This window comes from Salmo salar, chromosome ssa20 (assembly GCF_905237065.1).
Source record: "Salmo salar chromosome ssa20, Ssal_v3.1, whole genome shotgun sequence".
NCBI classification, from domain to species: domain Eukaryota; kingdom Metazoa; phylum Chordata; class Actinopteri; order Salmoniformes; family Salmonidae; genus Salmo; species Salmo salar.
The window spans coordinates 86,915,819-86,942,846 of record NC_059461.1 but is presented as its reverse complement, the minus strand read 5'-3'; the positions used below and the strand labels follow the sequence as shown (position 1 = coordinate 86,942,846).

The following is a 27,028-nucleotide window of genomic DNA, read 5'->3' as shown; positions in this document are numbered from 1 at the left end:
GGTGACTACTTCATGAAGCTGGTTGAGAGAATGCCAACAGTGTGCAAAGCTGTCATTAAGGCAAAGGGTGGCTATTTTGAAGAATCACAAATATAAAATATATTTTGATTTGTTTAACACTTTTTTGGTTACTACATGATTTTATATGTGTTTATTCATAGTTTTGATGTCTTCACTATTATTCTACAATGTAGAATATAGTAAAAAATAAATAAAAACCCTTAAATGAGTAGGCGTGTCCAAACTTTTGACTGGTAATGTACAGTTGATGTCGAAAGTTTACATACACCTTAGCCAAATACATTTAAACTCAGTTTATCACAATTCCTGACATTTAATCCTAGTAAAAATTCCCTGTCTAAGTTCAGTTAGAATCACCACTTTATTTTAAGAATGTGAAATGTCAGAATAATACTAGAGAGAATGATTTATTCAGCTTTTATTTCTTTCATCACATTCCCATTTGCGACCAAGCTTTAACTTCCTGACTGATGTCTTGAGATGTTGCTTCAATATATCCACATCATTTTCCGTCTCCATGATGCCATCTTTTTTGTTAAGTGCACCAGTCCCTCCCGCAGCAAAGCACCCCCACAACATGATGCTGTCACCCCCGTGCTCCACGGTTGGGATGGTGTTCTTCGGCTTGCAAGCCTCCCCCATTTTCCTCCAAACATAACGATGGTCATTATGGCCAAACAGTTCTATTTTTGTTTCAGAAGATCAGAGGACATTTCTCTAAAAAGTACGATCTTTGACCCCATGTGCATTTGCAAACCGTAGTCTGGCTTTTTAATGGCGGTTTTGGAGCAGTGGCTTCTTTTTTGCTGAGCAGCCTTTCAGGTTATGTCGATATAGGACTCGTTTTACTGTGGATATAGATACTTCTGTACCTGTTTCCTCCAGCATCTTCACAAGGTCCTTTCCTATTGTTCTGGGATTGATTTGCACTTTTTGCACCAAAGTACGTTCATCTCTAGAAGATAGAACGTGTCTCCTTCCTCAGCGGTATGATGGCTGCGTGGTCCCATGGTGTTTATGGAGATGTTTATCTTTCAAAGGGTGTAAGATGGTTGTATGTTTGAGAAATTTGAATTATGACATTTAATTGTTTTCAAATTTGGCGCTCTTGATATTTCACCTGTTGTTGATAGGGTGTACCAGGGGTGGGACGCTTGCGTCCCACATAGCCCATAGAGGTTAAAACCTGTTGAGGACCTGATCCCGGTATTGGGATTTATTGACAAGAGACCATGGCGGGAAATTCAAAACTGCAAGAATCTAATAATTTTAATTTCTCAAACAATCAACTATTTTTCACCATTTGAAAGATAAACATCTCCTAAATCCAACCACATTGTCCGATTTCAAAGAGGCTTTATGGCGAAAGCATAAAGTTAGGTTATGTTAGGAGAGTACATTGAAAATAACTGTGTGTAATGTTTTGTCAATTCAAAGACAGGCATCACCAAAAGCAGATAACCAGCTAAAATTATGCACTAACCTTTGACAATCTTCATCAGATGACACTCCTAGGACATTATGTTATACAATACATGCATTTTTTGTTCCATCAAGTTCATATTTATATCCAAAAATAGCATTTTACAGTAGCGGTGAAATTCAGATTTTTTTTTCCCTCAAATGCTTCCGGTGATCAGCGTTACAATTTACAAAATTACTATTCGAAAACTTTGGTAAATTATAATATTGTCATTCAAAGAATTATAGATTAACATCTCGTAAATGCTACCGCATTGCCAGATTTCAAAATAACTTTACTGGGAAATCACACTTTGCAATAAATGGGGTGCTATGCTAAGAACAATAGGCTAGGATATACAGGTTAGCACCATCTAATATCAATAATACTATTGTAAATAATCCCTTACCTTTGATTATCTTCATCAGAAGGCACTTCCAGGTATCCCAGGTCCACAACAAATGTGGTTTCTTTCGACAAAGTTCATAATTTATGTCCAAATAACTCCAAGTTGTTCCATGTTGTTAGGCGTTCAGTAGGCTCCTCAAAATGTAGGGCGGGGGAGGGGAAAGTCACGACGAAAAGTTTAAAAAAAAATCTATTTACGTTCGTTCAAACATGTCAAACGTTGTTTAGCATCAATCTTTAGGGCCATTTTTAACGTGAAACATCAGTAATATTTCAACCCGACCTCTCCTGTGTCTTGAAAAACGTTTTTGAAAAATTTCTCGCCTCACATGCACGCGCAGGTGCGCACAATAATGAAGTGACGACCTCCCAGGGACGTCAACTTCCCTGCATTCTAATTCGGTCTCTGTTCATCATAGACGCTTCAAACAACTTTATAAAGATCGTTGACATCTAGTGGAAGCCGTAGGAAGTGCAAAATGAATCCTTTGTCACTGTGTGATCTATTAGCAATGACTCGAAAATAGTACAGCCACAAAATTCTCATTTCCTGGTTGTATTTTTCTCAGGTTTTTGCCTGCCATATGAGTTTTGTTATACTTACAGACACCATTCAAACAGTTTTAGAAAATTCAGAGTGTTTTCTATCCAAATCTGTTAATGATATGCATATCCTAGCTTCTGAGTTGGTGTAGGAGGCAGTTAAAAATGGGCACATATTTTTTTCAAAATTCTCAATACTGCCCCCTAGCCCGTAGAGGTTACATTTATTTCGATACCCTCAATGATCCTGGATCACCTACATATGTCATATAATCCTATCCTGTTGGCTTAGAATATATCCTAAATATTTGACATAAGTCTACCATTATTAAACTTTTCTTGCTAACTCAATAACCTTGTTCAATAGCAAAATATAATAATACTTATTATATCAATTCCACAGCCTTGTTGTGTTAAATCTCTTACACTGAATACAAGAACAGCTGACTACCTAAAGGAAAATACTTATCTAAATAATGTATAAAAATACTACTACTGGTCAAAAGATATTCAAACAACATAATCAGATCTGAACAATTCTACAAAGAAAAATCATTGTACCCTTATCGTCATTCTGCCTTCTCATTGGTTCAAATTACCAATATGTGTCATGTCCTGACCAGTAAAGGGGTTATTTGTTATTATAGTTTGGTCAGGACGTGGCAGGGGGTATTTGTTTAGAGTGTTTGGTGGTTTGTTGGGTATGTGTTTAGGTAGAGGGGTGTTTGTTTGGAGTGTTCTGGTTTTTTGGTTACGTTCTATGTTAGTATATTTCTATGTTCTGGTCTAGTCTTTTTAGTTCTATGTTTAGGGTTATTGGATGGGCCTTCAATTGGAGGCAGCTGTTCCTTGTTGCCTCTGATTAAAGGTCCTATATAGAGGGGTGTTTTTGTAATGGGTTTTGTGCGAAGTTGTTTTTGCATAGCTGTGTGTAGCCTGCACTACTGTTCGTTTGTTCGTTTTCTTGTTTTGTTTTTTCAGTGTTCTAATAAACATTAAAATGAGCACTCAACCCGCTGCGCCTTGGTCCATTACATACGACGATCGTTACAGAACTTCCCACCACCAAAGGACCAAGCAGTGGGGTAAGGAGCAGCAGAGGAACTCTATGGACTATGGGGAATAATGGACATGGGAGATTTTAGCCGGAGAGGGACCATGGAGGAAGGCTGGAGAGGACCGGGACTGTTATATTGGAACACGACTGGCATGGAAGCCTGAAAGGCAGCCCCAATAAATGTATTTTGGGGGGGCACACGGGTAGTTTGGCTGGGCCAGTGTTAAGCCCCAAGCCAACTTCCCGTGCTTACCGGAGGCAGCATGTTACTGGTCAGGCCCCGTGCTATGGGGTGATGCTCACGGCGTCGAGGCCGAGCATTCACAGGCCGGTGTGCACGGTGCCAGCATCCCGTATTTGTCAGGGGGAAGCGGCATCCAGCCAGTAAGGGTGGTGCCAGTACTGCGCTCGAGACTGCCAGTGCGCCTTCACGGCCCAGTGTATCCTGTTCCCGCTCCTCGCACTAGCCCTGAGGTGCGTGTATCCAGTCTTGCGTCTCCAAAGCCAGCACCACGCACCAGGCCTTCAGTGAGTCAGCCCAGTCCAGGATGTCCTGTTCCCGCTCCTCGCACTAGCCTTGGGGTGCCTGTCTCCAGTCTGGTACCTCCACTACCAGCACCATGCACCAGGCCTCCAGTGTGTCAGCCCAGTCCAACTCGTCCTGTTCCTGCTCCTCGCAATAGCCCTGAGGTGCGTGTTTCCAGTCTGGCACCTCTAAAGCCAGCACCACGCACCAGGTATGTTAGTATATTTCTATGTTCTGGTCTAGTCTTTTTAGTTCTATGTTTAGGGTTATTGAATGGACCTTCAATTGGAGGCAGCTGTTCCTCGTTGCCTCTGATTGAAGGTCCTATATAGAGGGGTGTTTTTGTAATGGGTTTTGTGGGAAGTTGTATTTGCATAGCTGTGTGTAGCCTGCATTACTTTTCGTTTGTTCGTTTTCTTGTTTTGTTTTTTCAGTGTTCTAATAAACGTTAAAATGAGCACTCAACCCGCTGCGCCTTGGTCCATTACATACGACGATCGTTACAATATGTCTAAGAACTTTAACCTGTTATGGCTAGGGGGCAGTATTTTCACGGCCAGATAAAAAACGTACCCAATTTAATCTGATTATTACTCCTGCACAGAAACTAGAATATGCATATAATTATTAGCTTTGGATAGAAAACACTCCAAAGTTTCTAAAACTGTTTGAATGGTGTCTGTGAGTATAACAGAACTCATTTGGCAGGGCAAAACCTGAGAAGATTCTGTACAGGAAGTACCCTGTCTGACCATTTCTTGGCCTTCTTGATTATCTCTATCCAATACAGGGGATCTCTGCTGTTACGTGACACTTCCTACGGCTCCCATGGGCTCTCAGAAGGCGGCAAAAAGCTGAATGATATCGAGGCAGCCCCTGGTTGAAAAACATTAGCGCGTTTGGATAGTGGCCAGTCACAGTACTATGAGACTCAGGCTCGTGCACGAGGGGATCCCATGCTTTTATTCTCTCTCTCTTTTGTACGTAAACATGCTTTCCCGGTCGGAATATTATCGCTTTTTTACGAGAAAAATGGCATAAAAATTGATTTTAAACAGCGGTTGACATGCTTCGAAGTACGGTAATGGAATATTTCAGATTTTTTTGTCACGAAATGCGGCGTGACCCTTATTTACACTTCGGATAGTGTCTTGAACGCACAAACAAAAAGCCGCTATTTGGATATAACTATGGATTATTTTGAACCAAACCAACATTTGTTATTGAAGTAGCAGTCCTGGGAGTGCATTCTGACGAAGAACACCAAAGGTAATCAAACTTTTCTAATAGTAAATCGGAGTTTGGTCAGGGCTAAACTTGGTGGGTGTTTAAATGGCTAGCCCTGTAATGCCGGGCTATCTACTGAGAATATTGCAAAATGTGCTTTCACCGAAAAGCTATTTTAAAATCGGACATATCGAGTGCATAGAGGAGATCTGTATCTATAATTCTTAAAATAATTGTTATGCTTTTTGTGAACGTTTATCGTGAGTAATTTAGTAAATTCACCGGAAGTTTGCGGGGGGTATGCTAGTTCTGAACATCACATGTAATGTAAAAAGCTGGTTTTTGATATAAATATGAACTTGATTGAACAAAACATGCATGTATTGTATAACATAATGTCCTAGGGTTGTCATCTGATGAAGATCATCAAAGGTTAGTGCTGCATTTAGCTGTCTTCTGGGTTTATGTGACATTATATGCTAGCTTGAAAAATGGGTGTCTGATTATTTCTGGCTGGGTATTCTGCTGACATAATCTAATGTTTTGCTTTCGTTGTAAAGCCTTTTTGAAATTCGACAGTGTGGTTAGATTAACGAGAGTCTTGTCTTTAAAATTGTGTAAAATAGTCATATGTTTGAGAAATTGAAGTAATAGCATTTCTGAGGTATTTGAATAACGCGCCACAGGATTCCACTGGCTGTTGCGTAGGTGGGACGATTTCGTCCCGCCGACCCTAGAGAGGTTAAGATATCGTGGCTTCTCGGTGTACAGAAGGAACACTATTAGCTCTCCAATTTAGCTTCTTGCGATATCTATCGGTTGAGGGACTGTGTTGATCTCCACTAATCATGTCTACCCAGTCTGTGATTTTCCTCCCCTGTGACACCCACTGGCCCATGTCCTCCCCCCTTTCTGAGGGCTCCCTGGCGAGAGATACATGGGGGCTCCACCTTTCTCTGAACAATGTCTGGTTCTGTTGAAGTAGCTCCACTTCCGCAGCAACATGAGTGCTGTCATAGTGTAACCACTTTAACCCTATAGTTCTCTCTGGGGTTTTAAGTAATGCTTCCTCATAGACAGGATCTGGACCTGGGTGTTTGTTATACCAGAGAGTACAGTGTAAGTCATCGGGAGACATTTTAATGAGTCCTGGTACTAGTTGTTCTGAGAGATCCATCAAGGTTTTAGGAATATCTGTTATCCCCCCCTCAGCAAATCCTGACTGTACCAATAACATGGTTCCCCGTCACCACAGACGACCATATTGTCTCTAACAATGTTTGCCTTCATTCCCCTCTCAGTGGGAGTGACTGCCACATTTAGTTTCCTTATCACATCTTTGCCCAACAAGTTTACTGGGCATAGTTTAGATATTAGAACAGGGACAGTGGCTTCTCCCCCAGATGACTCATGTTTCAGGGTTATACATTTAACATTTACATTTAAGTCATTTAGCAGACGCTCTTATCCAGAGCGACTTACAAATTGGTGCATTCACCTTATAATATCCAGTGGAACAACCACTTTACAATAGTGCATCTAAATCTTTTAAGGGGGGGGGTAGAAGTATTACTTTATCCTATCCCAGGTATTCCTTGAAGAGGTGGGGTTTCAGGTGTCTCCGGAAGGTGGTGATTGACTCCGCTGTCCTGGCGTCGTGAGGGAGCTTGTTCCACCATTGGGGTGCCAGAGCAGCGAACAATTTTGACTGGGCTGAGCGGGAACTGTGCTTCCTCAGAGGTAGGGAGGCGAGCAGGCCAGAGGTGGATGAACGCAGTGCCCTTGTTTGGGTGTAGGGCCTGATTAGAGCCTGAAGGTACGGAGGTGCCGTTCCCCTCACAGCTCCATAGGCAAGCAACATGGTCTTGTAGCGGATGCGAGCTTCGACTGGAAGCCAGTGGAGAGAGCGGAGGAGCGGGGTGACGTGAGAGAACTTGGGAAGGTTGAACACCAGGCGGGCTGCGGCGTTCTGGATGAGTTGTAGGGGTTTAATGGCACAAGCAGGGAGCCCAGCCAACAACGAGTTGCAGTAATCCAGACGGGAGATGACAAGTGCCTGGATTAGGACCTGCGCCGCTTCCTGTGTGAGGCAGGGTCGTACTCTGCGAATGTTGTAGAGCATGAACCTACAGGATCGGGTCACCGCCTTGATGTTAGTGGAGAACGATAGGGTGTTGTCCAGGGTCACGCCGAGGCTCTTAGCACTCTGGGAGGAGGACACAAGGGAGTTGTCAACCGTGATGGCGAGATCATCCACACTGATATGTCTGCCAGACATGCAGAGATGCGATTCGCCACCTGGTTGTCAGAAGGGGGAAAGGAGAATATTAATTGTGTGTCATCTGCATAGCAATGATATGAGAGGCCATGTGAGGATATGACAGAGCCAAGTGACTTGGTGAATAGCGAGAATAGGAGAGGGCCTAGAACAGAGCCCTGGGGGACACCAGTGGTGAGAGCACGTGGTGCGGAGACAGATTCTCGCCACGCCACCTGGTAGGAGCGACCTGTCAGGTAGGACGCAATCCAAGCGTGGGCCGCGCCGGAGATGCCCAGGTCGGAGAGGGTGGAGAGGAGGATCTGGTGGTTCACAGTATCAAAGGCAGCAGATAGGTCTAGGAGGATGAGAGCAGAGGAGAGAGAGTTAGCTTTAGCAGTGCGGAGAGCCTCCGTGACACAGAGAAGAGCAGTCTCAGTTGAATGCCCAGTCTTGAAACCTGACTGATTAGGATCAAGAAGGTCATTCTGAGAGAGATAGCAAGAGAGCTGGCCAAGGACGGCACGTTCAAGAGTTTTGGAGAGAAAGGAAAGAAGGGATACTGGTCTGTAGTTGTTGACATCGGAGGGATCGAGTGTAGGTTTTTTCAGAAGGGGTGCAACTCTTGCTCTCTTGAAGACGGAAGGGACGTAGCCAGCGGTCAAGGATGAGTTGATGAGCGAGGTGAGGTAGGGGAGAAGGTCTCCGGAAATGGTCTGGAGAAGAGAGGAGGGGATAGGGTCAAGTGGGCAGTTTGTTGGGCGGCCGGCCGTCACAAGACGCGAGATTTCAACTGGAGAGAGAGGGGAGAAAGAGGTCAAAGCACAGGGTAGGGCAGTGTGAGCAGGACCAGCGGTGTCGTTTGACTTAGCAAACGAGGATCGGATGTCGTCAACCTTCTTTTCAAAATGGTTGACGAAGTCATCCGCAGAGAGGGAGGAGGGGGGAGGGGAGGAGGATTCAGGAGGGAGGAGAAGGTAGCAAAGAGCTTCCTAGGGTTAGAGGCAGATGCTTGGAGTTTAGAGTGGTAGAAAGTGGCTTTAGCAGCAGAGACAGAAGAGGAAAATGTAGAGAGGAGGGAGTGAAAGGATGCCAGGTCCGCAGGGAGGCGAGTTTCCCTCCATTTCCGCTCGGCTGCCCGGAGCCCTGTTCTGTGAGCTCGCAGTGAGTCGTCGAGCCACGGAGCAGGAGGGGAGGACCGAGCCGGCCTGGAGGATAGGGGACAGAGGAAATCAAAGGATGCAGAGAGGGAGGAGAGGAGGGTTGAGGAGGCAGAATCAGGAGATAGGTTGGAGAAGGTTTGAGCAGAGGGAAGAGATGATAGGATGGAAGAGGAGAGAGTAGCGGGAGAGAGAGAGCGAAGGTTGGGACGGCGCAATACCATCCGAGTAGGGGCAGAGTGAGAAGTGTTGGATGAGAGCGAGAGGGAAAAGGATACAAGGTAGTGGTCAGAGACTTGGAGGGGAGTTGCAATGAGATTAGTGGAAGAACAGCATCTAGTAAAGATGAGGTCAAGCGTATTGCCCGCCTTGTGAGTAGGGGTCGGAATTTGAGTGGGTGAGGTCAAAAGAGGAGAGGAGTGGAAAGAAGGAGGCAGAGAGGAATGAGTCAAAGGTAGACGTGGGGAGGTTAAAGTCACCCAGAACTGTGAGGGGTGAGCCATCCTCAGGAAAGGAACTTATCAAGGCGTCAAGCTCATTGATGAACTCTCCAAGGGAACCTGGAGGGCGATAAATGATAAGGATGTTAAGCTTGAAAGGGTTGGTAACTGTGACAGCATGGAATTCAAATGAGGAGATAGACAGATGGGTCAGGGGAGAAAGAGAGAATGTCCACTTGGGAGAGATGAGGATTCCAGTGCCACCACCCCGCTGGCTCGATGCTCTAGGGGTATGCGAGAACACGTAGGCAGACGAGGAGAGAGCAGTAGGAGTAGCAGTGTTCTCTGTGGTAATCCATGTTTCCGTCAGCGCCAGGAAGTCTAGGGACTGGAGGGTAGCATAGGCTGAGATGAACTCAGCCTTGTTGGCCGCAGACCGGCAGTTCCAGAGGCTGCAGGAGACCTGGAACTCCACGTGGGTCGTGCGCGCTGGGACCACCAGGTTAGAGTGGCAGCGGCCACGCGGTGTGGAGCGTTTGTATGGCCTGTGCAGAGTGGAGAGAACAGGGATAGACAGACACATAGTAGACAAGCTACAGAAGAGGCTACGCTAATGCAAAGGAGATTGGAATGACAAGTGGACTACACGTCTCGAATGTTCAGAAAGTTAAGCTTACGTTGCAAAAATCTTATTGACTAAAATGACGAAAATGATACAGTACTGCTGGCTGGTGGAGTAGGCTAGCTAGCAGTGGCTGCGTTGTTGACTTTGAACGTGTAGCTGGCTAGGTAACCTCGATAGTTTCAGTACTACCCCTTGTCATGATACAAAGCAACTTTGTAGCTAGCTAGCTAACATAACACTAATCAAGACGTCCTTGTAATGTATTTAGTTTCTACAATGCTGCTCGTCGGTAATAGTTGGCTGGGTTAGGAAAAATGGCGTCGCGGGGGACGGAAATAGCTGGCTAGCTGACCTCAATGGCTGGCTAGCTAACCTCGGTAATTACTAGACTACACAATTATCAAGCTATGACAAAGACAACTAAGTAGCTAGCTAGCTAATAGGAGCAGATAACCGTTCCATGAATTGATGTCCTGATGCTGACCGTACTATTATCTGTTCCCCATTGCTTTTTATCCCTTTGGGAGCCTCGTCTGCACAGATTGCTGTGCGACACACCCCAGTATCACACAGAAATTTGATTCTCTCTCCCATTACTGTTAGTGTCAAATAGGGTTTCTGTTCCTGTTGTAATGCCAAATCAATCGTAGCCAATTCAAAAACTTCACAATCACTGTTTATAACTAAATCCCGAAAATCCTTCACTAGTGTCTGCTCCCCCGCTCTCCATAGTTAGTCATGCGTCATCTTCCTCTTAGTCTGGCTGTGGGTGCCTGACCTTTTTTTCTCAGTATTTGTCTCGACACCCTCTCTTGCCTCTCCTGTCTTCTTTATTCTTACAATCTCGGTGATTATGGCCTCCTTCATTGCAGCGGTTACACGGTGCTTCACAATTCCTAGCATAATGTCCTGGTTTGTCACAATTGAAACATTTGAATCTCTCTCGAAACTTTTTCTATAGAATTGTTTGATCGGACATTAGGTCGCATAGGTATGCATTTATAAGCTACTTTCCAGGGTCGTAAAGTCCTAGTTAATGGCCTATTTATCTATTGCTCCCTTGAAACAGTAATATCTCTTATCTCACTCCGCCATATTAGGTTTCCCTTCTTCCATGGATATCAGACCTAAATGGACTCCCCCTTAAAGATCTGACTATCCCCTTATGTCTGTTGACCTTTTTTTTACGTTTTCAGGTCTCACCATAAGTGCTAGTTTAGTTTTATGCAGTGGCCATAGATGCCCAGGGTCATTACGGACCCTGTTTTGCGGTTTTTTAATTTACAACTAATTCCTGTCTTCCATTCGCACAGAATACTTGGTTGTCTTTAAAACATTTTTCTCTATGCGAACTTATACTGACAGGTCACCAGCTATGAACTTTCCCGATTTCAGCGTCTAACACCCAGAGTACATTCAAATCCTCTAATCGCTCCTGCCTTTCACTCTCACATCAATCACTTTTGCCTTTCACTCTCACATCAATCGCTTTTGCCTTTCACTCTCACATCAATCGTTTCATCATTTAATGCCAACATCACGGTGTATTGCTCATTTCATTATGTAATGCAGGCATACAGGTGTATTACTCATTTCACTATGTAATGCAGACATACAGGTACTATCACTCATTCATCATTTAATGTAATCATACAGGTGCTATTCCCCAAAACAATGAATAAAGCAAACTGACCTTGTTATTTGCAGCTGAGGTTTCAATGTTGGTAAAATCTCGTCACAGCCTCTGTCGCATACCAGTTTGCCACTGGCCTGTAAAGAACCCTCAGCAAGGGGCCAGGTCTTTGATCTACGGATATTTCATCCGCCCGTGCACGGTTTCGGTGTCTTCCTGGACCGACAGAGGCAGATATTGAGATCCGAGCTCGGAGGACCAATTGTCAAAGAAATGTTCTGTCCTAATGATAATAATTAACAATCAATAAGCCTTGACTAATTCCCAAGGTTTGTAAGACAATGGGTTAATAATTAGGCAAGGACTCAGCTTTCTGCCAAAGGTTCATTCGGCTTTATTCAGAGAACGTTCTACCCAACATGCACAAAGATGTTCATTTTATCCTCTCTCTCCGCTTACGCACACACCTCCACACCAACAGTAGATAACCTATGCACACACATACGCACAGACAGTAGGTGAACAGTATCTCTTCCTTGACCTCCCGCCACAGTTCCACTACTGTTCAAGCACTGCCTGTTCCTTTCCCCATAGATTAGGAGAACCTTGAAGGCTACTCCCGGTATCTCACACACACATGTCTAGCCTCTATGGGCTAGGTGGGACGCTTTAAAAATCCTATTACTTCAATTTCTCAAACATATGACTATTTTACAGCTATTTAAAGACAAGACTCTCGTTAATCTAACCACACTGTCCGATTTCAAAAAGGCTTTACAACGAAAGCAAAACATTAGATTATGTCAGCAGAGTACCAAGCCAGAAATAATCAGACACCCATTTTTCAAGCCAGCATATAATGTCACCAAAACCCAGAAGACAGCTAAATGCAGCACTCACCTTTGATGATCTTCATCAGATGACAACCCTAGGACATTATGTTATACAATACATGCATGTTTTGTTCAATCAAGTTCATATTTATATCAAAAACCAGCTTTTTACATTAGCATGTGACGTTCAGAACTAGCATACCCCCCGCAAACTTCCGGGGAATTCGCTAACATTTTACTAAATTACTCACGATAAACGTTCACAAAAAGCATAACAATTATTTTAAGAATTATAGATACAGACCTCCTCTATGCACTCGATATGTCCGATTTTAAAATAGCTTCTTGGTGAAAGCACATTTTGCAATATTCTAAGTACATAGCCCAGGCATCACGGGCTCGCTATTTAGACACCCGGCAAGTTTAGCACTCACCATAATCATATTTACTATTATAAAAGTTTGATTACCTTTTGTTGTCTTTGTCAGAATGCACACCCAGGACTGCTACTTCAATAACAAATGTTGGTTTGGTCCAAAATAATCCATCGTTATATCCGAAAAGCGGCGTTTTGTTCGTGCGTTCCAGACACTATCCGAAATGGTAAAGAAGTGTCGCGCGCATGGCGCAATTCGTGACAATAATATTCTAAATATTCCATTACCGTACTTCGAAGCATGTCAACCGCTGTTTAAAATCAATTTTTACGCCATTTTTCTCGTAGAAAAGCGATAATATTCCGACAGGGAATCTCCTTTTCGGCAAACAGAGGAAAAAATCACAAAGGCGGGGGCGGTCGGGTCACGCGCATAAGCCCAGAGTCCCTTGATCGGCCACTTGAGAAAGGCGATAATGTGTTTCAGCCTGGGGCTGGAATGACGACATTCTGTTTTTTCCCGGGCTCTGAGCGCCTATGGAAGACGTGGGAAGTGTCACGTTAGAGCAGAGATCCTTAGTAAAAGATAGAGATGGAAAAGAAGTTCAAGAAATGGTCAGACAGGCCACTTCCTGTAAAGGAATCTCTCAGGTTTTGACCTGCCATTTGAGTTCTGTTATACTCACAGACACCATTCAAACAGTTTTAGAAACTTTAGGGTGTTTTCTATCCATATGTAATAAGTATATGCATATTCTAGTTACTGGGTAGGAGTGGTAACCAGATTAAATCGGGTATGTTTTTTATCCAGCCGTGTCAATACTGCCCCCTAGCCCTAACAGGCTAGACTTTATGGAACTAACGTTTAGTACATTGATTATTCATTATCCATGCTACATAACTACTAATTCATAATGGATTATTGATTCATTTACCTTTATCAGATAATTCTCTTATCAACTTCTGGCCCTTCTTTGGACACTGCGTTAACAACCCTCCAGACGAGCTTCAATGCCATACAACTCTCCTTCTGTGGCCTCCAACTGCTCTTAACCTGTTGGGTCTAGGGGGCAGCATTTGCACGTCTGGATAAAAAAAAATGTACCCGATTTAATCTGGTTACTAATCCTACCCAGTAACTAGAATATGCATATACTTATTATATATGGATAGAAAACACTCTAAAGTTTCCAAAACTGTTTGAATGGTGTCTGTGAGTATAACAGAACTCATTTGGCAGGCAAAACCCTGAGACATTTTCTGACAGGAAGTGGATACCTGATGTGTTGTATTGACTTTAAACCTATCCCATTGAAAAACACAGGGGTTTAGGAATATTTTGGCACTTCCTATTGCTTCCACTAGATGTCACCAGCCTTTACAAAGTGTTTTGAGTCTTCTGGAGGGAGATCTGACCGAACAAGAGCCATGGAACGGTGATGTCCCATTAGACACCTGGCGCGCTACTTCATGTTGGGTACCCTCGTTCCAATACGTTATAAAAGACTATGCATTCGTCCACCTTGAATATTATTCATGTTCTGGTTAAAAAGGCCCTAATGATTTATGCTATACAACGTTTGACATGTTTGAACGAACGGAAATATATTTTTCCCCTCGTTCATGACGAGAAGTCCGGCTGGCTTACATCATGTGCTAACGAGACGGAGATTTTTGGACATAAATGATGAGCTTTTTTGAACAAAACTACATTCGTTATGGACCTGTGATACCTGGAAGTGACATCTGATGAAGAGAATCAAAGGTAATGGATTATTTACATAGTATTTTCGATTTTAGATCTCCCCAACATGACGTCTAGTCTGTATCGCAACGCGTATTTTTCTGGGCACAGTGCTCAGATTATTGCAAAGTGTGATTTCCCAGTAAGGTTATTTTTAAATCTGGCAAGTTGATTGCGTTCAAAAGATGTAAATCTATAATTCTTTAAATGACAATATAATATTTTACCAATGTTTTCTAATTTTAATTATTTAATTTGTGACGCTGACTTGACTGCCGGTTATTGGAGGGAAACGATTTCCTCAACATCAATGCCATAGTAAAACGCTGTTTTTGTATATAAATATCAACTTGATAGAACTAAAAATGCATGCATTGTCTAACATAATGTCCTAGGAGTGTCATCTGATGGAGATTGTAAAAGGTTAGTGCATCATTTTAGCTGGTTTTATGGTTTTGGTGACCCTGTCTTTGACTTGACAAAACATTACACACAACTCTTGTAAATGTACTGTCCTAACATACTCTAAATTTATGCTTTCGCCGTAAAACCTTTTTGAAATCGTAAAACGTGGTTAGATTAAGGAGATGTTTATCTTTCAAATGGTGTAACATAGTTGTATTTTTGAAAAATTTGAATTTTGACATTTATTTGGATTCAAATTTGCCGCTCTTGAAATGCACCTGCTGTTGATGGAGTGCACCACGGGTGGCACGCTAGCGTCCCACCTAGCCCCAAGAGGTTAAATACTAGTAAAACTAAATGCATGCTCTTCAACCGATTGCTGCCTGCACCTGCACGCCCGTCCAGCATCACTACTCTGGACGGTTCTTACTTAGAATATGTGGACAACTACAAATACCTAGGTGTCTGGTTAGACTGTAAGCTCTCCTTCCAGACTCGCATCAAACATCTCCAATCCAAAGTTATATCTAGAATTGGCTACCTATTTTGCAACAAAGCATCTTTCACTCATGCTGCCAAAGATACCCTCGTAAAACTGACCATCCTACCGATCCTCAACTTCGGCGATGTAATTTACAAAATAGCCTCCAATACCCTACTCAATAAACTAGATGTACTCTATCACAGTGCCATCTGTTTTGTCACCAAAGCCCCTTATACTAGCCACCACTGCGACCTGTACGCTCTCGTTGGCTGGCCCTCACTTCATACTCATCGCCAAACCCACTGGCTCCAGGTCATCTACAAGACCCTGCTAGGTAAAGTCCCCCCTTATCTCAGCTCACTGGTCACCATAGCAGCACCCACCTGTAGCACGCGCTCCAGCAGGTATATCTCTCTGGTCACCCCCAAAGCCAATTCCTCCTTTGGCCATCTCTCCTTCCAGTTCTCTGCTGCCAATGACTGGAACGAACTACAAAAATCTCTGAAACTCTAAACACTTATCTCCCTCACTAGCTTTAAGCATCAGCTGTCACAGCAGCTCAAAGATCACTGCACCTGTACATAGCCCATCTATAATTTAGCCTTGGGAGCAATTTCCAAATGCCTGAAGGTACCACGTTCATCTGTACAAACAATAGTACACAAGTATAAACACCATGGGACCAATCAGCCGTCATACCACACAGGAAGGAGACGCATTCTGAAACGAGTCCTATATCGACATAACCTGAATGGCCGGTCAGCAAGGAAGAAGTCACTGCTCCAAAACCGCCATGAAAAAGCCAGACTACAGTTTGGAACTACACATGGGGACAAATATTAAACTTTTTGGAGAAATGTCTTCTGGTCTGATGAAACAAAAATAGAACTGTTTGGTCATAATGACAGTCCTTAAGTTTGGAGGAAAAGTGAGAGGCTTGCAAGCCAAAGAACACCATTTCAACCATGAAGCATGGGGGTGGCAGCATCATGTTGTGGGGGTACATTGCTGCAGGAGGGTCTGGTACACTTCACAAAATAGATGTGTCATGACGTGGCCCTCTTTGGGTATAGCGAGCACCATCCCCCTCTCTCTCTCACCACCTCTCTCTTCCCCCTACACCCAGGCTCTGTTATCGCAGGTCATAAATTCCTAGAGGAGTCTCTCTCCTCATGGCCAGAGAGTATAGAGAGAGAAGGTTTAACAGGAGAACAAAATATCCTCTTCTCCATCATAGAACTTGAGAACTGGACAATGTCTATGTTTTGGAGAATGTGTACATGGTGTGGGGAGAATCCAGCTACGACCGGTCCATTTCGTTTAATGTTTGTGAAACTCATGAGAAACAATACAGCCACATTACCATAACTCTGTTTATTCAAGAGTCTCAGTTGTGAGGCTTGCATCTAATTGTTGTATAAAATGAATGAGTAAAGATTAAACTATTTGTGAAATTATGCAATGTGATTTTAAACTGTTTAATGAAGGAAACTCCAATTCCCTTCGGAGTTTAACCTCTCTGGGCTAGGCGGGACGAAATCGTCCCACCTACGCAACAGGCAGTTGAATCCCGTGGCGCGATTTTCAAATACCTTAGAAATGCTATTACTTCAATTTCTCAAACATATGACTATTTTACAGCTATAAAGACAAGACTCTCGTTAATCTAACCACACTGTCCGATTTCAAAAAGGCTTTACAACGAAAGCAAAACATTAGATTATGTCAGCAGAGTACCCAGCCAGAAATAATCAGACACCCATTTTTCAAGCTAGCATATAATGTCACTTAAACCCAGAAGACAGCTAAATGCAGCACTAACCTTTGATGATCTTCATCAGATGACAATCCTAGGACATTATGTTATACAATACATGCATGTTTTGTTCAATCAAGTTCATATTTATATCAAAAACCAGCTTTTAACATTAGCATGTGACGTTCAGAACTAGCATACCCCCCGCAAACTTCCGGTGAATTTACTAACAATTTACTAAATTACTCACGATAAACGTTCACAAAAAACATAACAATTATTTTAAGAATTATAGATACAGAACTCCTTTGTGCAATCGAGGTGTCCGATTTTAAAATAGCTTTTCGGTGAAAGCACATTTTGCAATATTCTGAGTAGATAGCCCGGCCATCATGGTTTGCTATTTTGACACCCACCAAGTTTGGCACTCACCAAACTCAGATTTACTATAAGAAAAATTGGATTACCTTTGCTGTTCTTCGTCAGAATGCACTCCCAGGACTTCTACTTCAACACCCAATGTTGTTTTGGTTCCAAATAATCCATAGTTATATCCAAATAGCGGCGTTTTGTTCTTGCGTTCAAGACACTATCCGAAAGGTGACGCGCCGGCGCATATCGTGACAAAAAATGTCAAAATATTCCATTACCGTACTTCGAAGCATGTCAAACGCTGTTTAAAATCAATTTTTATGCGATTTTTCTCGTAAAATAGTTATAATATTCCGACCGGGAGACGTTGTTTTTGTTCAAAGACTGAAAGAAGAAAATGGTGTCTTCACATGCACGCGCGCACCGGGTCATTGTTCTCAGATCGACCACTATCCAAATCCCCTACTTTTTTCCGCCCAGGGACTGCAGAGTCATCATTCCCCGTTCTGGCGCCTTCTGAGAGCCTATGGGAGCCTTAGAAAATGTCACGTTACAGCAGAGAGCCTCTGTTTTCAATAAAGAGGCTATAGAAGGCCAAGAAATGGTCAGAGAGGGCGCTTCCTGTATGGAATCTTCTCAGGTTTTGGCCTGCCATATGAGTTCTGTTATACTCACAGACACCATTCGAACAGTTTTAGAAACTTTAGGGTGTTTTATATCCAAATAAAATAATTATATGCATATTCTAGTTTCTGGGCAGGAGTAATAACCAGATTAAATCGGGTACATTTTATATCCGGCCGTGAAAATACTGCCCTATCCTAAACAGGTTATCTAAGTCATCGGCCCGCCCCATGAGCACAGACATTGATCTGGCATCATGGGACAGCCCTTTCCTACTGGTCTGGATATAACCCCCACCTTGGGAATTTCCCAGCAGACCAAGCTTACCTTGATTCCCGAGAAGGCTAAGGTTTGAGTAGAGACCATAAAACCTGAGTATAAGCTAAGGTTGTAATGGTTGTTGAAACTCTGAGGCTATCGATACCGACAGAATAAGAGCAAATCTTCGATACTAATTACTAGTCTGCAGCTAGGAATTGTGTACCATTGAATGCGAAGGCCGACAACCGCCGAAATATCTACAGTGGGGGAAAAAAGTATTTGATCCCCTGCTGATTTTGTACGTTTGCCCACTTACAAAGAAATTATCAGTCTATAATTTTAACCTGTTGGGGCTAGGGGGCAGTATTTGCACGGACGGATAAAAAACATACCCGATTTAAACTGGGTAAACTGGTTGAAAAATATTTCTGATTCTTCAAAATAGCCACCCTTTGCCTTGATGACAGCTTTGCACACTGTTAGCATTCTCTCCACCAGTTTCATGAAGTAGTCACCTTGAATGAATTTTAATTAATAACAGGTGTGCCTTGATAAAAATGTATTTGTGATATTTATTTCCTTCTTTATGCATTTGAGACAATCACTTATATTGTGACAAGTTAGGGGTGGAATACAGAAGATAGCCCTATTTGGTAAAAGACCAAGTCCATATTATGACATGAACAGCTCAAATAAGCAAAGAGTAACAACAGTCCATCATTACATTAAGACATGAAGGTCAGTCAATACGGAAAATTTGCAAAAACCATCATGCGCTATGATGAAACTGGCTCTCATGAGGCCCGCCACAGGAAAGGAAGACTCAGCTTTACCTCTGCTGCAGAGGATACATTCATTAGAGTTACCAGCCTCAGAAATTGCAGCCAAATAAATGCTTCACAGAGTTCAAGTAACAGACACATCTCAACATCAACTGTTCAGAGTAGACTGTGTGAATCAGACCATCATGGATGAATTGCTGCTAGTACTAAAGAACACCAACAAGAAGAAGAGACTTGCTTAAGCAAAGAAGCACAAGCAATGGACACTAGACTGATGGAAATCTGTCATTTTGTCTGATGAGTCCAAATGTGAGATTTTTGGTTCCAACCGCTTTGTCTTTGTTAGATTTAAGAGCAGGTGAATGAATGATCTCTGCATGTGTGGTTCCCATCGTTAAGCATGGAGGAGGAAGTGGGATGGTGTGGGGGTGCTTTGCTGGTGACACTGTCAGTGATTTATTTAGTATTCAAGGCACACTTAACCAGAATGACTTCCACAGCATTCTGCAGTGATACGCCATCCCATCTGGTTGGCGGTTAGTGGGTCTATCATTTGTTTTTCAACAGTACAACGACTCAAAACAGGCTGTGTAAGGGCTATTTGACCAAGCAGAGTGATGGAGTGCTGCAACAGATGACCTGACCTCCACAATCACCCCATCTAATCCAATTGAGATGGTTTGGGATGAGTTGGACAGCAGAGTGAAGGAAAAGCAGCCAACATGTGCTCAACAAATGTGGGAACTCCTTCAAGACTGTTGGAAAAGCATTCCTCATGAAGCTGGACGAGAGAATGCCAAGAGTGTGCAAAGCAGTCATCAAGGCAATTTAAAAAATATTTGTTTTAGATTTAACTAGGCAAGTCAGTTAATAATAAATTCTCATTTACAAAGATGGCCTACCCCGGCGAAACTGAGCCAATTGTGCACCGCCCTATGGGACTCCCAATCACGGAGAGATGTGATAAAGCCTGGAATCGAACCAGGGACAGTAGTGACACCTCTTCTATTATAATGCAGTGTCTTAAACCGCCGTGCCACTCAGGAGCCAAATAAACAACTGCCAGAAGTGGAAACAACTGGCAAAGGGTGGCTACTTTGAAGAACCTCAAATATAAAATGTATTGTTTAACACTTTTTTGGTTACTACATGATTCCATATGTGTTATTTTATAGTTTTGATGTCTTCAATATTATTCTAACATGTAGAAAATAGTAAAAATAAACAAAAAGCTTTGAATATGTAGGTGTGTCCAAACGTTTGACTGGTACTGTCTGTTGAAGTGTGTCAAATATGTTTGAAAACACTATGTTAATAGCACTGTGTGGGCTTGTCCCTAGGATTACCAAAAGACAAAGAGCTGGATCAGTGGTTCACCAATCAGGGCCTTGCAACAGTTACAAGTGGTGATGTGAATCAGTGGTTCACCAATCAGGGCCTTGCAACAGTAACAAGTGGTGATGTGAATCAGTGGTTCACCAATCAGGGCCTTGCAACAGTAACAAGTGGTGATGTGAATCAGTGGTTCACCAATCAGGGCCTTGCAACAGTAACAAGTGGTGATGTGAATCAGTGTTGCACCAATCAGGGCCTTCTTTGCGACCATCAGGTTACGTCCCCGGGACAAACCACGAGCAAGAGAAAAACCTTGTCTATGATGAGAGAGGGAGTTGGGATACTGACAGAGGCTGGGCTACGTTGCTAATACGAGCAAACAGTGGAAAGATAAGTGCAGACTTCTGACATTGTGGAAATAAAAATGTATATGTGTATTGCATTTCCAGCAATTATTATTTACTTCAAACCCATTCTTGTTATATTGTTTTATGTATGTGTTTAAATTGTCATACACAAAAAAACATGTGAAAGCATGACAGATATTATTTTGTATTATTTCTGTTTGAAATAAAATGTAATTGTTCTATTGTTTTATGTATGAGTTTATAATGTCATAGAAAAAAAACCTATGGGAAAGCATGACGGATATGATGTTTTATATCCACAATGTCAGAAGCCTGCACTTATCTATCCACTGCTTGCTCATAATAGCAGCATATCCCAGCCTCTTTCAATATCCCACCTCCTTCTCTCATCCTGTACTCCGGGGACACAATAAACACTAGAACCACATCCCACTCGTTGAGAGGGAGTGTATGGGCAGTTCCAGCGTCTTAGGGGGCATTTTCACCTCTACAAAAGAGGAATGCTTCTATCTGCCCTTTCAGACACAGCTGCCCTGCTGAAGAGTGGTATGGCACTGAGAACAGACGTGGTTCTCCGGCTGCTGGTGGTGGTGATGAGGGGTATGGCTGCTCCAGCCACAATCTGCTCTCTGCTGGGCCAACCCGCTCTGCCTCTCCTATCTGCTGAGGGGGACATCAACATTGGAGCAGTGTTCGGTCTACATAGGAATGCCCTCTTCAAGGTCCATCCGTTCACCTCCAGACCAGAGAAAACACCCTGTATCAGGTAGGTGTTGAAAAACAATTGTCTGTGGGAACTTTAAGCTGTTTGGGAATATTTCTCATCAGGATAGATTTTTTTTAGTCTCTCTCTGAAATTAGGCACAGTGCTTAATAACACTATTGTAGATGATCTGTGAATTTATTTTTGGACAAAACAAGTATACAAATTGTTTCTGTTATACTAAACACAATACTCAACAAATCTCGACTGAGTATATCAGTTTTGCTGGCATATGTGATTGTGGCATATGAGGTTCCTGGCGTCAAATAACTCTGTTTTTTGGTTTGTTACCACTATCCAGTTTCAACCCACGTGAGTTCCAGTTTGCACAGACCCTGATCTTTGCCCTGGAGGAGATCAACAACAGCAGTGATCTGCTGCCAGGGCTGTCTCTGGGTTACCAGGTCTATGACTCCTGTAGCTCTGCCACCCTGGCCATCCACTCAGCCTTGGCCCTGATGAACAGCCCTGGGCCTGAGGACAGCCTGGGAGACCCCTCCTCCTGCTCCAGATCTCCAGCCGTGTTGGGCATTGTAGGGGAGTCAAGCTCCACATCCTCCATCGGAATATCATCCCTGGTTGGACCATTCAGCATCCCTGTGGTGAGACACCTTCTGGTTTTGGCTCTTTAGAGGTAGAATAGTCAGTGTCAGCTATGTATGAAAGATCAACTCAAATCTTCCCTTCTGGTTTTGGCTCTTTAGAGGTAGAATAGTCAGTGTCAGCTATGTATGAAAGATCAACTCAAATCTTCCCTTCTGGTTTTGGCTCTTTAGAGGTAGAATAGTCAGTGTCAGCTATGTATGAAAGATCAACTCAAATCTTCCCTTCTGGTTTTGGCTCTTTAGAGGTAGAATAGTCAATGTCAGCTATGTATGAAAGATCAACTCAAATCTTCCCTTCTGGTTTTGGCTCTTTAGAGGTAGAATAGTCAATGTCAGCTATGTATGAAAGATCAACTCAAATCTTCCCTTCTGGTTTTGGCTCTTTAGAGGTAGAATAGTCAGTGTCAGCTATGTATGAAAGATCAACTCAAATCTTCCCTTTTCTTCCACACAGATCAGCCACTTCGCCACCTGTGCATGTCTGAGTAACAGAAAGGAGTTCCCATCCTTCTTCAGAACCATCCCCAGTGACTTCTACCAGAGTAGAGCCCTGGCAAAGCTGGTCAAACACTTTGGATGGAACTGGGTGGGAGTGGTGAACAGCAACAATGACTATGGAAACAATGGCATTGCCACATTCATGGAGGCAGCGTGGCATGAAGGGGTCTGTGTAGAGTACCAAGAGTCCATCCATCGCACAGACTCCCGAGAGAAGCTCCTGGAAGTCGTCAGGGTGATCCGGAGGGCCACAGCCAGGGTGGTGGTACTGTTCTTGACCTTGGGGGACCTCATCCCCCTGTTGAATGAGCTGGCCCTGGAGGGAGACCCTGGGCTGCAGTGGGTGGGCAGCGAGTCCTGGATCACAGCCAGGCTGCTGGCGGATAACAAGGCCTACGGCTTCCTGAGGGGGGCGGTGGGCTTTGCCATCAGGAATGCCAGACTGGATGGTCTGGAGGGGTTCCTAGACAAGGTGCACCCCTCCCAGGCGCCAGACAACACCCTGCTCAGGGAGTTCTGGGAGACTGTGTTCCAATGCTCCTTCGAGGGGGTCAGCAGCACGCTGTGCACAGGAACAGAGAGCTTAGCAAAGCTGAAGAACCAATACACTGATGTGTCAGAGCTGAGAATATCCAGTAAAGTGTACACAGCTGTGTATGCCATTGCACACGCTCTACACAACCTACTGACAGACTTAAAGAATGACACAGACAGCGGTAACAGACCAGTCTACACATCACAGCAGGTGAGCAAGCTCCAGATTCAAAAAAAAAAAAGACATATCATATGAATCATCCCACTCTCTCTGTGTCTCTCTGTCTCTCTGTCTGTCTGTGTGTCTCTCTCTCCATGTTGTTGAGCAGGTGCTACAGTACCTGAAGAAGGTGAGGTTTAGAGTAAAGACAGGAGAGGAGATCTGGTTTGATGCTAACGGAGATGTGGTGGCGTGCTACGACCTAGTGAACTGGCAGCAGGAGGAGGATGGGACCCTGCAGTTCCATGCTGTGGGGCTGTATGATTCCTCGATGCCCCCTGAACAGCGCTTTACCTTCAACCAGGGAAAACTGGTCTGGGCAGGGGGCCAGGCAGAGGTACGACTAAATACATCTTGACTATGTTGCAAAAGCATAACACATGCAAACCTCAAACCACTGCAAATGTAAAACATGCATTCCATAATGTATACATAATCCACATAGTCTATCTCAATTGTCTTGTTTTGTAGCTTTCCCTGATGCTCAGTTAGCTTTGCCTGTGGCTCAGTTGGTAGGGCATGGTGTGTGCAATGCCAGGGTTGTGGGGTCGATTCCCATGGGGGCACAGTACAAAATAAATGCATGAAATGAAATGTATGCATTCACTACTGTAAGTCGCTCTGGCTAAGAGTGTCTGATAAATGACTAAAATGTATTGGTAATATAACTTCCACAACTAGTAACATAAAATAATTTCTGCATGTTTAATTATATAAAATACACCAATATTCAGATGTGTTGTTTTTCTCTACAGGCACCTGCAGCAGTGTGCAGTGAGAGCTGTCCCACAGGCACTCGTAAGGCTGTACAGAAAGGAAAGCCTGTATGCTGTTATGACTGTGTACCATGTGCGGAGGGAGAGATCAGCAATATCACAGGTGATATATAATGCATTTAGGGCTACCTACAATACTTTCAAGCTCTGTCACTGCCCAATAGGACTAATAGATATCAAAAAACAAATGTCACGGTGACACACTGATTCATGGAATGAATGACGTTCTAATCTCCTTACAGATTCTAACGGCTGCTATCGATGTGACTTGGAGTATTGGTCAAATGAAAAAAGGGACCGCTGTGTGTTGAAACCAGTTGAATTCCTCTCCTATGAAGAAATCATTGGCATAGTTCTGGTATTTTTCTCCTTACTGGGGTCTGGTGTTACTACTCTGGTAGCTGTTGTGTTTTCAATTCATAAGGACACCCCCATCGTCAGGGCCAACAACTCTGAGCTGAGCTTCCTGCTGCTTTTCTCCTTGACTCTGTGTTTTCTGTGTTCTCTTACTTTCATTGGCCGGCCCTCTGAGTGGTCCTGTATGCTGCGTCACACAGCGTTTGGGATCACCTTCGTCCTCTGCATCTCTTGTGTTCTGGGGAAAACAATAGTGGTGTTGATGGCCTTCAGGGCTACACTTCCAGCCAGTAATGTCATGAAATGGTTTGGTCCTCCACAGCAGAGACTCAGTGTTCTGGCTTTCACTCTCATACAGGTCCTGATCTGTGTTCTTTGGTTAACAGTCTCCCCTCCTTTCCCCTACAAGAACATGAAGACCTATAAGGAAAAGATCATTCTAGAGTGTGATGTGGGTTCAGCTATTGGTTTCTGGGCTGTGTTGGGGTATATAGGACTCCTGGCTGTCTTGTGCTTTGTGCTGGCTTTTCTGGCTCGAAAGCTGCCTGATAACTTCAATGAGGCCAAATTCATCACCTTCAGCATGCTCATATTCTGTGCAGTCTGGATCACCTTTATCCCAGCTTATGTCAGCTCTCCTGGGAAGTTCACTGTAGCTGTGGAGATCTTTGCTATTCTGGCCTCCAGTTTTGGTTTACTTTTCTGCATATTTGCTCCTAAATGTTTCATTATATTGCTGAGGCCAGAGCAAAACACCAAGAAACATATGATGGGGAAGACATCCAATGACACACGATATTAAAGAAACATATTTTGGGAAAGGCCTTTAGGATGAATACTGACCATTGGCCTATTCAAAGTCTTTCTATAATAAATACGGACACATCATTTCAAAGTCAGTCATGGGTTAACCTCATCCCCAGACTCAATTGATACCAAAAAATGGAGCCTGGAAACACTGTGCAAAGAAGTGTTACTTGAAAGGGGAAGGGTTCAAATCAAGGCAGGAGAGAGAGATCCTGCTACAGTTTGACTTTGAAAAATGCAGACAATCTCACAATGATCATATTTCTTTTAGGAAGCCCCAACTGATTCTGTTTGGGCATATTTATTTTTTTATTATTTTCACCTTTTTTTTGTCAGGTAGGCTAGTTGAGAACAAGTTCTCATTTACAACTGCGACCTGGCCAATACAAAGCAAAGCAGTTCGACACAAACAACAACACAGAGTTACACATGGAATAAACAAGCATGGAGTCAACAATATAATAGAAAAGGTCTATATACAGTGTGTGCAAATGAGGTAGGTGAAGGGAGGTAAGGCAATAAATAGGCCATAGTGGCGAAATAATTACAATATAGCAATTAAACATTGGAGTGATATATGTGCAGAAGATGAGTGTGCAAGTAGAGATACTGGGGTGCAATGGAGCAAAATATGAAGTTTACATGTGAGAACTAGGTGCATACTTTCTGAATTCCCGAACTCACTTCCTTGTTTAGCCTAATTCGTTTGTAGAGGGAAGGTTCTAAGGGTTTTGTTGGACGGTGATGGACTGAGATATCAGCCAATGTAAATCCGCTCCTGCCATGGGCTCCATTCCTGTCTCTTTATGAGACATTGTGAGAGACGGTTCAAAGGAGAAAGAGCCGGCTGGTGTACCAGATCTGTCATGGTTACATGGATGTTCAATAAGTCCAATAAGTCCTGAACACACATCCAACAGCACATTATGCCAAGTGGCCATATCTACATATGTGTAGTCGCACATTATAAGAGTCAAGACAATAATGAAGCAGAAAGAAAATATATTTTTTTGACATAGCCTATGTTTCTCACTGCTCTACTCCAGTGGCCACTGACAGCCTGGTGTGCTTCCACAGGACCCCTCAGTGACCCCCTCAGTGACTGCTGCTGTCCAGGTCCAGATCAGGAGCCTACACACAAGCCCCTTATTGAGCCTCTGTCTCACAGGCCTGCTCTGGACAAGCATGGTCTACTATCTCATCAAAAACAACATTGACTTCTTAAACCTCTCCTCATAGGCCTCTGGGCCACAACCCAATGTGTGTCATTACACCAATGGGCATGTGGCATTCATACCACCATCAACACAAAGCAAGGTCTCAGTGAAATGTGTTATAATGAATATATGTCTGTACTGCATGTATCGTGTAATGTATTGGCTACCCTTCATGTAATATTACAGTGATTGTCATAAACAGTTCAGCTGTCTAATATCTCTGGATCTTCAGTCTTACTTGAATTATCACAATGCTAGAGAAAGACAAAAATAAATTTAAAAACTAGGATGGTCATTTTCTATGAATTGTGTGACTTGCTTCAGCTGGCCAATTGTATCTGTATGGTGTAGTGGCAGTAGTAGGATCAATAGTAATAGTAAATCTATTCAAATCAAATTGTATTAGTCACATGCGCTGAATCCAACTGGTCTGGACCTTACAGTGAAATGCTTACTTACGAGCCCCTAACCAACAATGCAGTTTAAAAAAATACATCTAAAGAATAAGAGATAAAATGTACAAGTAATTAAAGAGCAGCAGTAAAATAACAA

At 43.2% G+C, this 27,028-nt stretch overlaps 1 protein-coding gene across 1 annotated transcript; it reads left to right on the top strand.

The window, feature by feature from the left end:
• The first annotated feature begins 21,135 nt into the window (after positions 1-21,135).
• On the top strand, positions 21,136-26,734 carry LOC106581470 (extracellular calcium-sensing receptor). Its single transcript, XM_045704042.1, has 6 exons — positions 21,136-21,465; positions 21,764-22,064; positions 22,522-23,310; positions 23,429-23,656; positions 24,075-24,198; positions 24,338-26,734. Exons 1-6 carry the CDS (start codon positions 21,200-21,202, stop codon positions 25,252-25,254), a joined length of 2,625 nt encoding a protein of 874 aa, XP_045559998.1. The 5' UTR covers positions 21,136-21,199; the 3' UTR covers positions 25,255-26,734.
• The last annotated feature ends 294 nt before the right edge of the window (positions 26,735-27,028 follow it).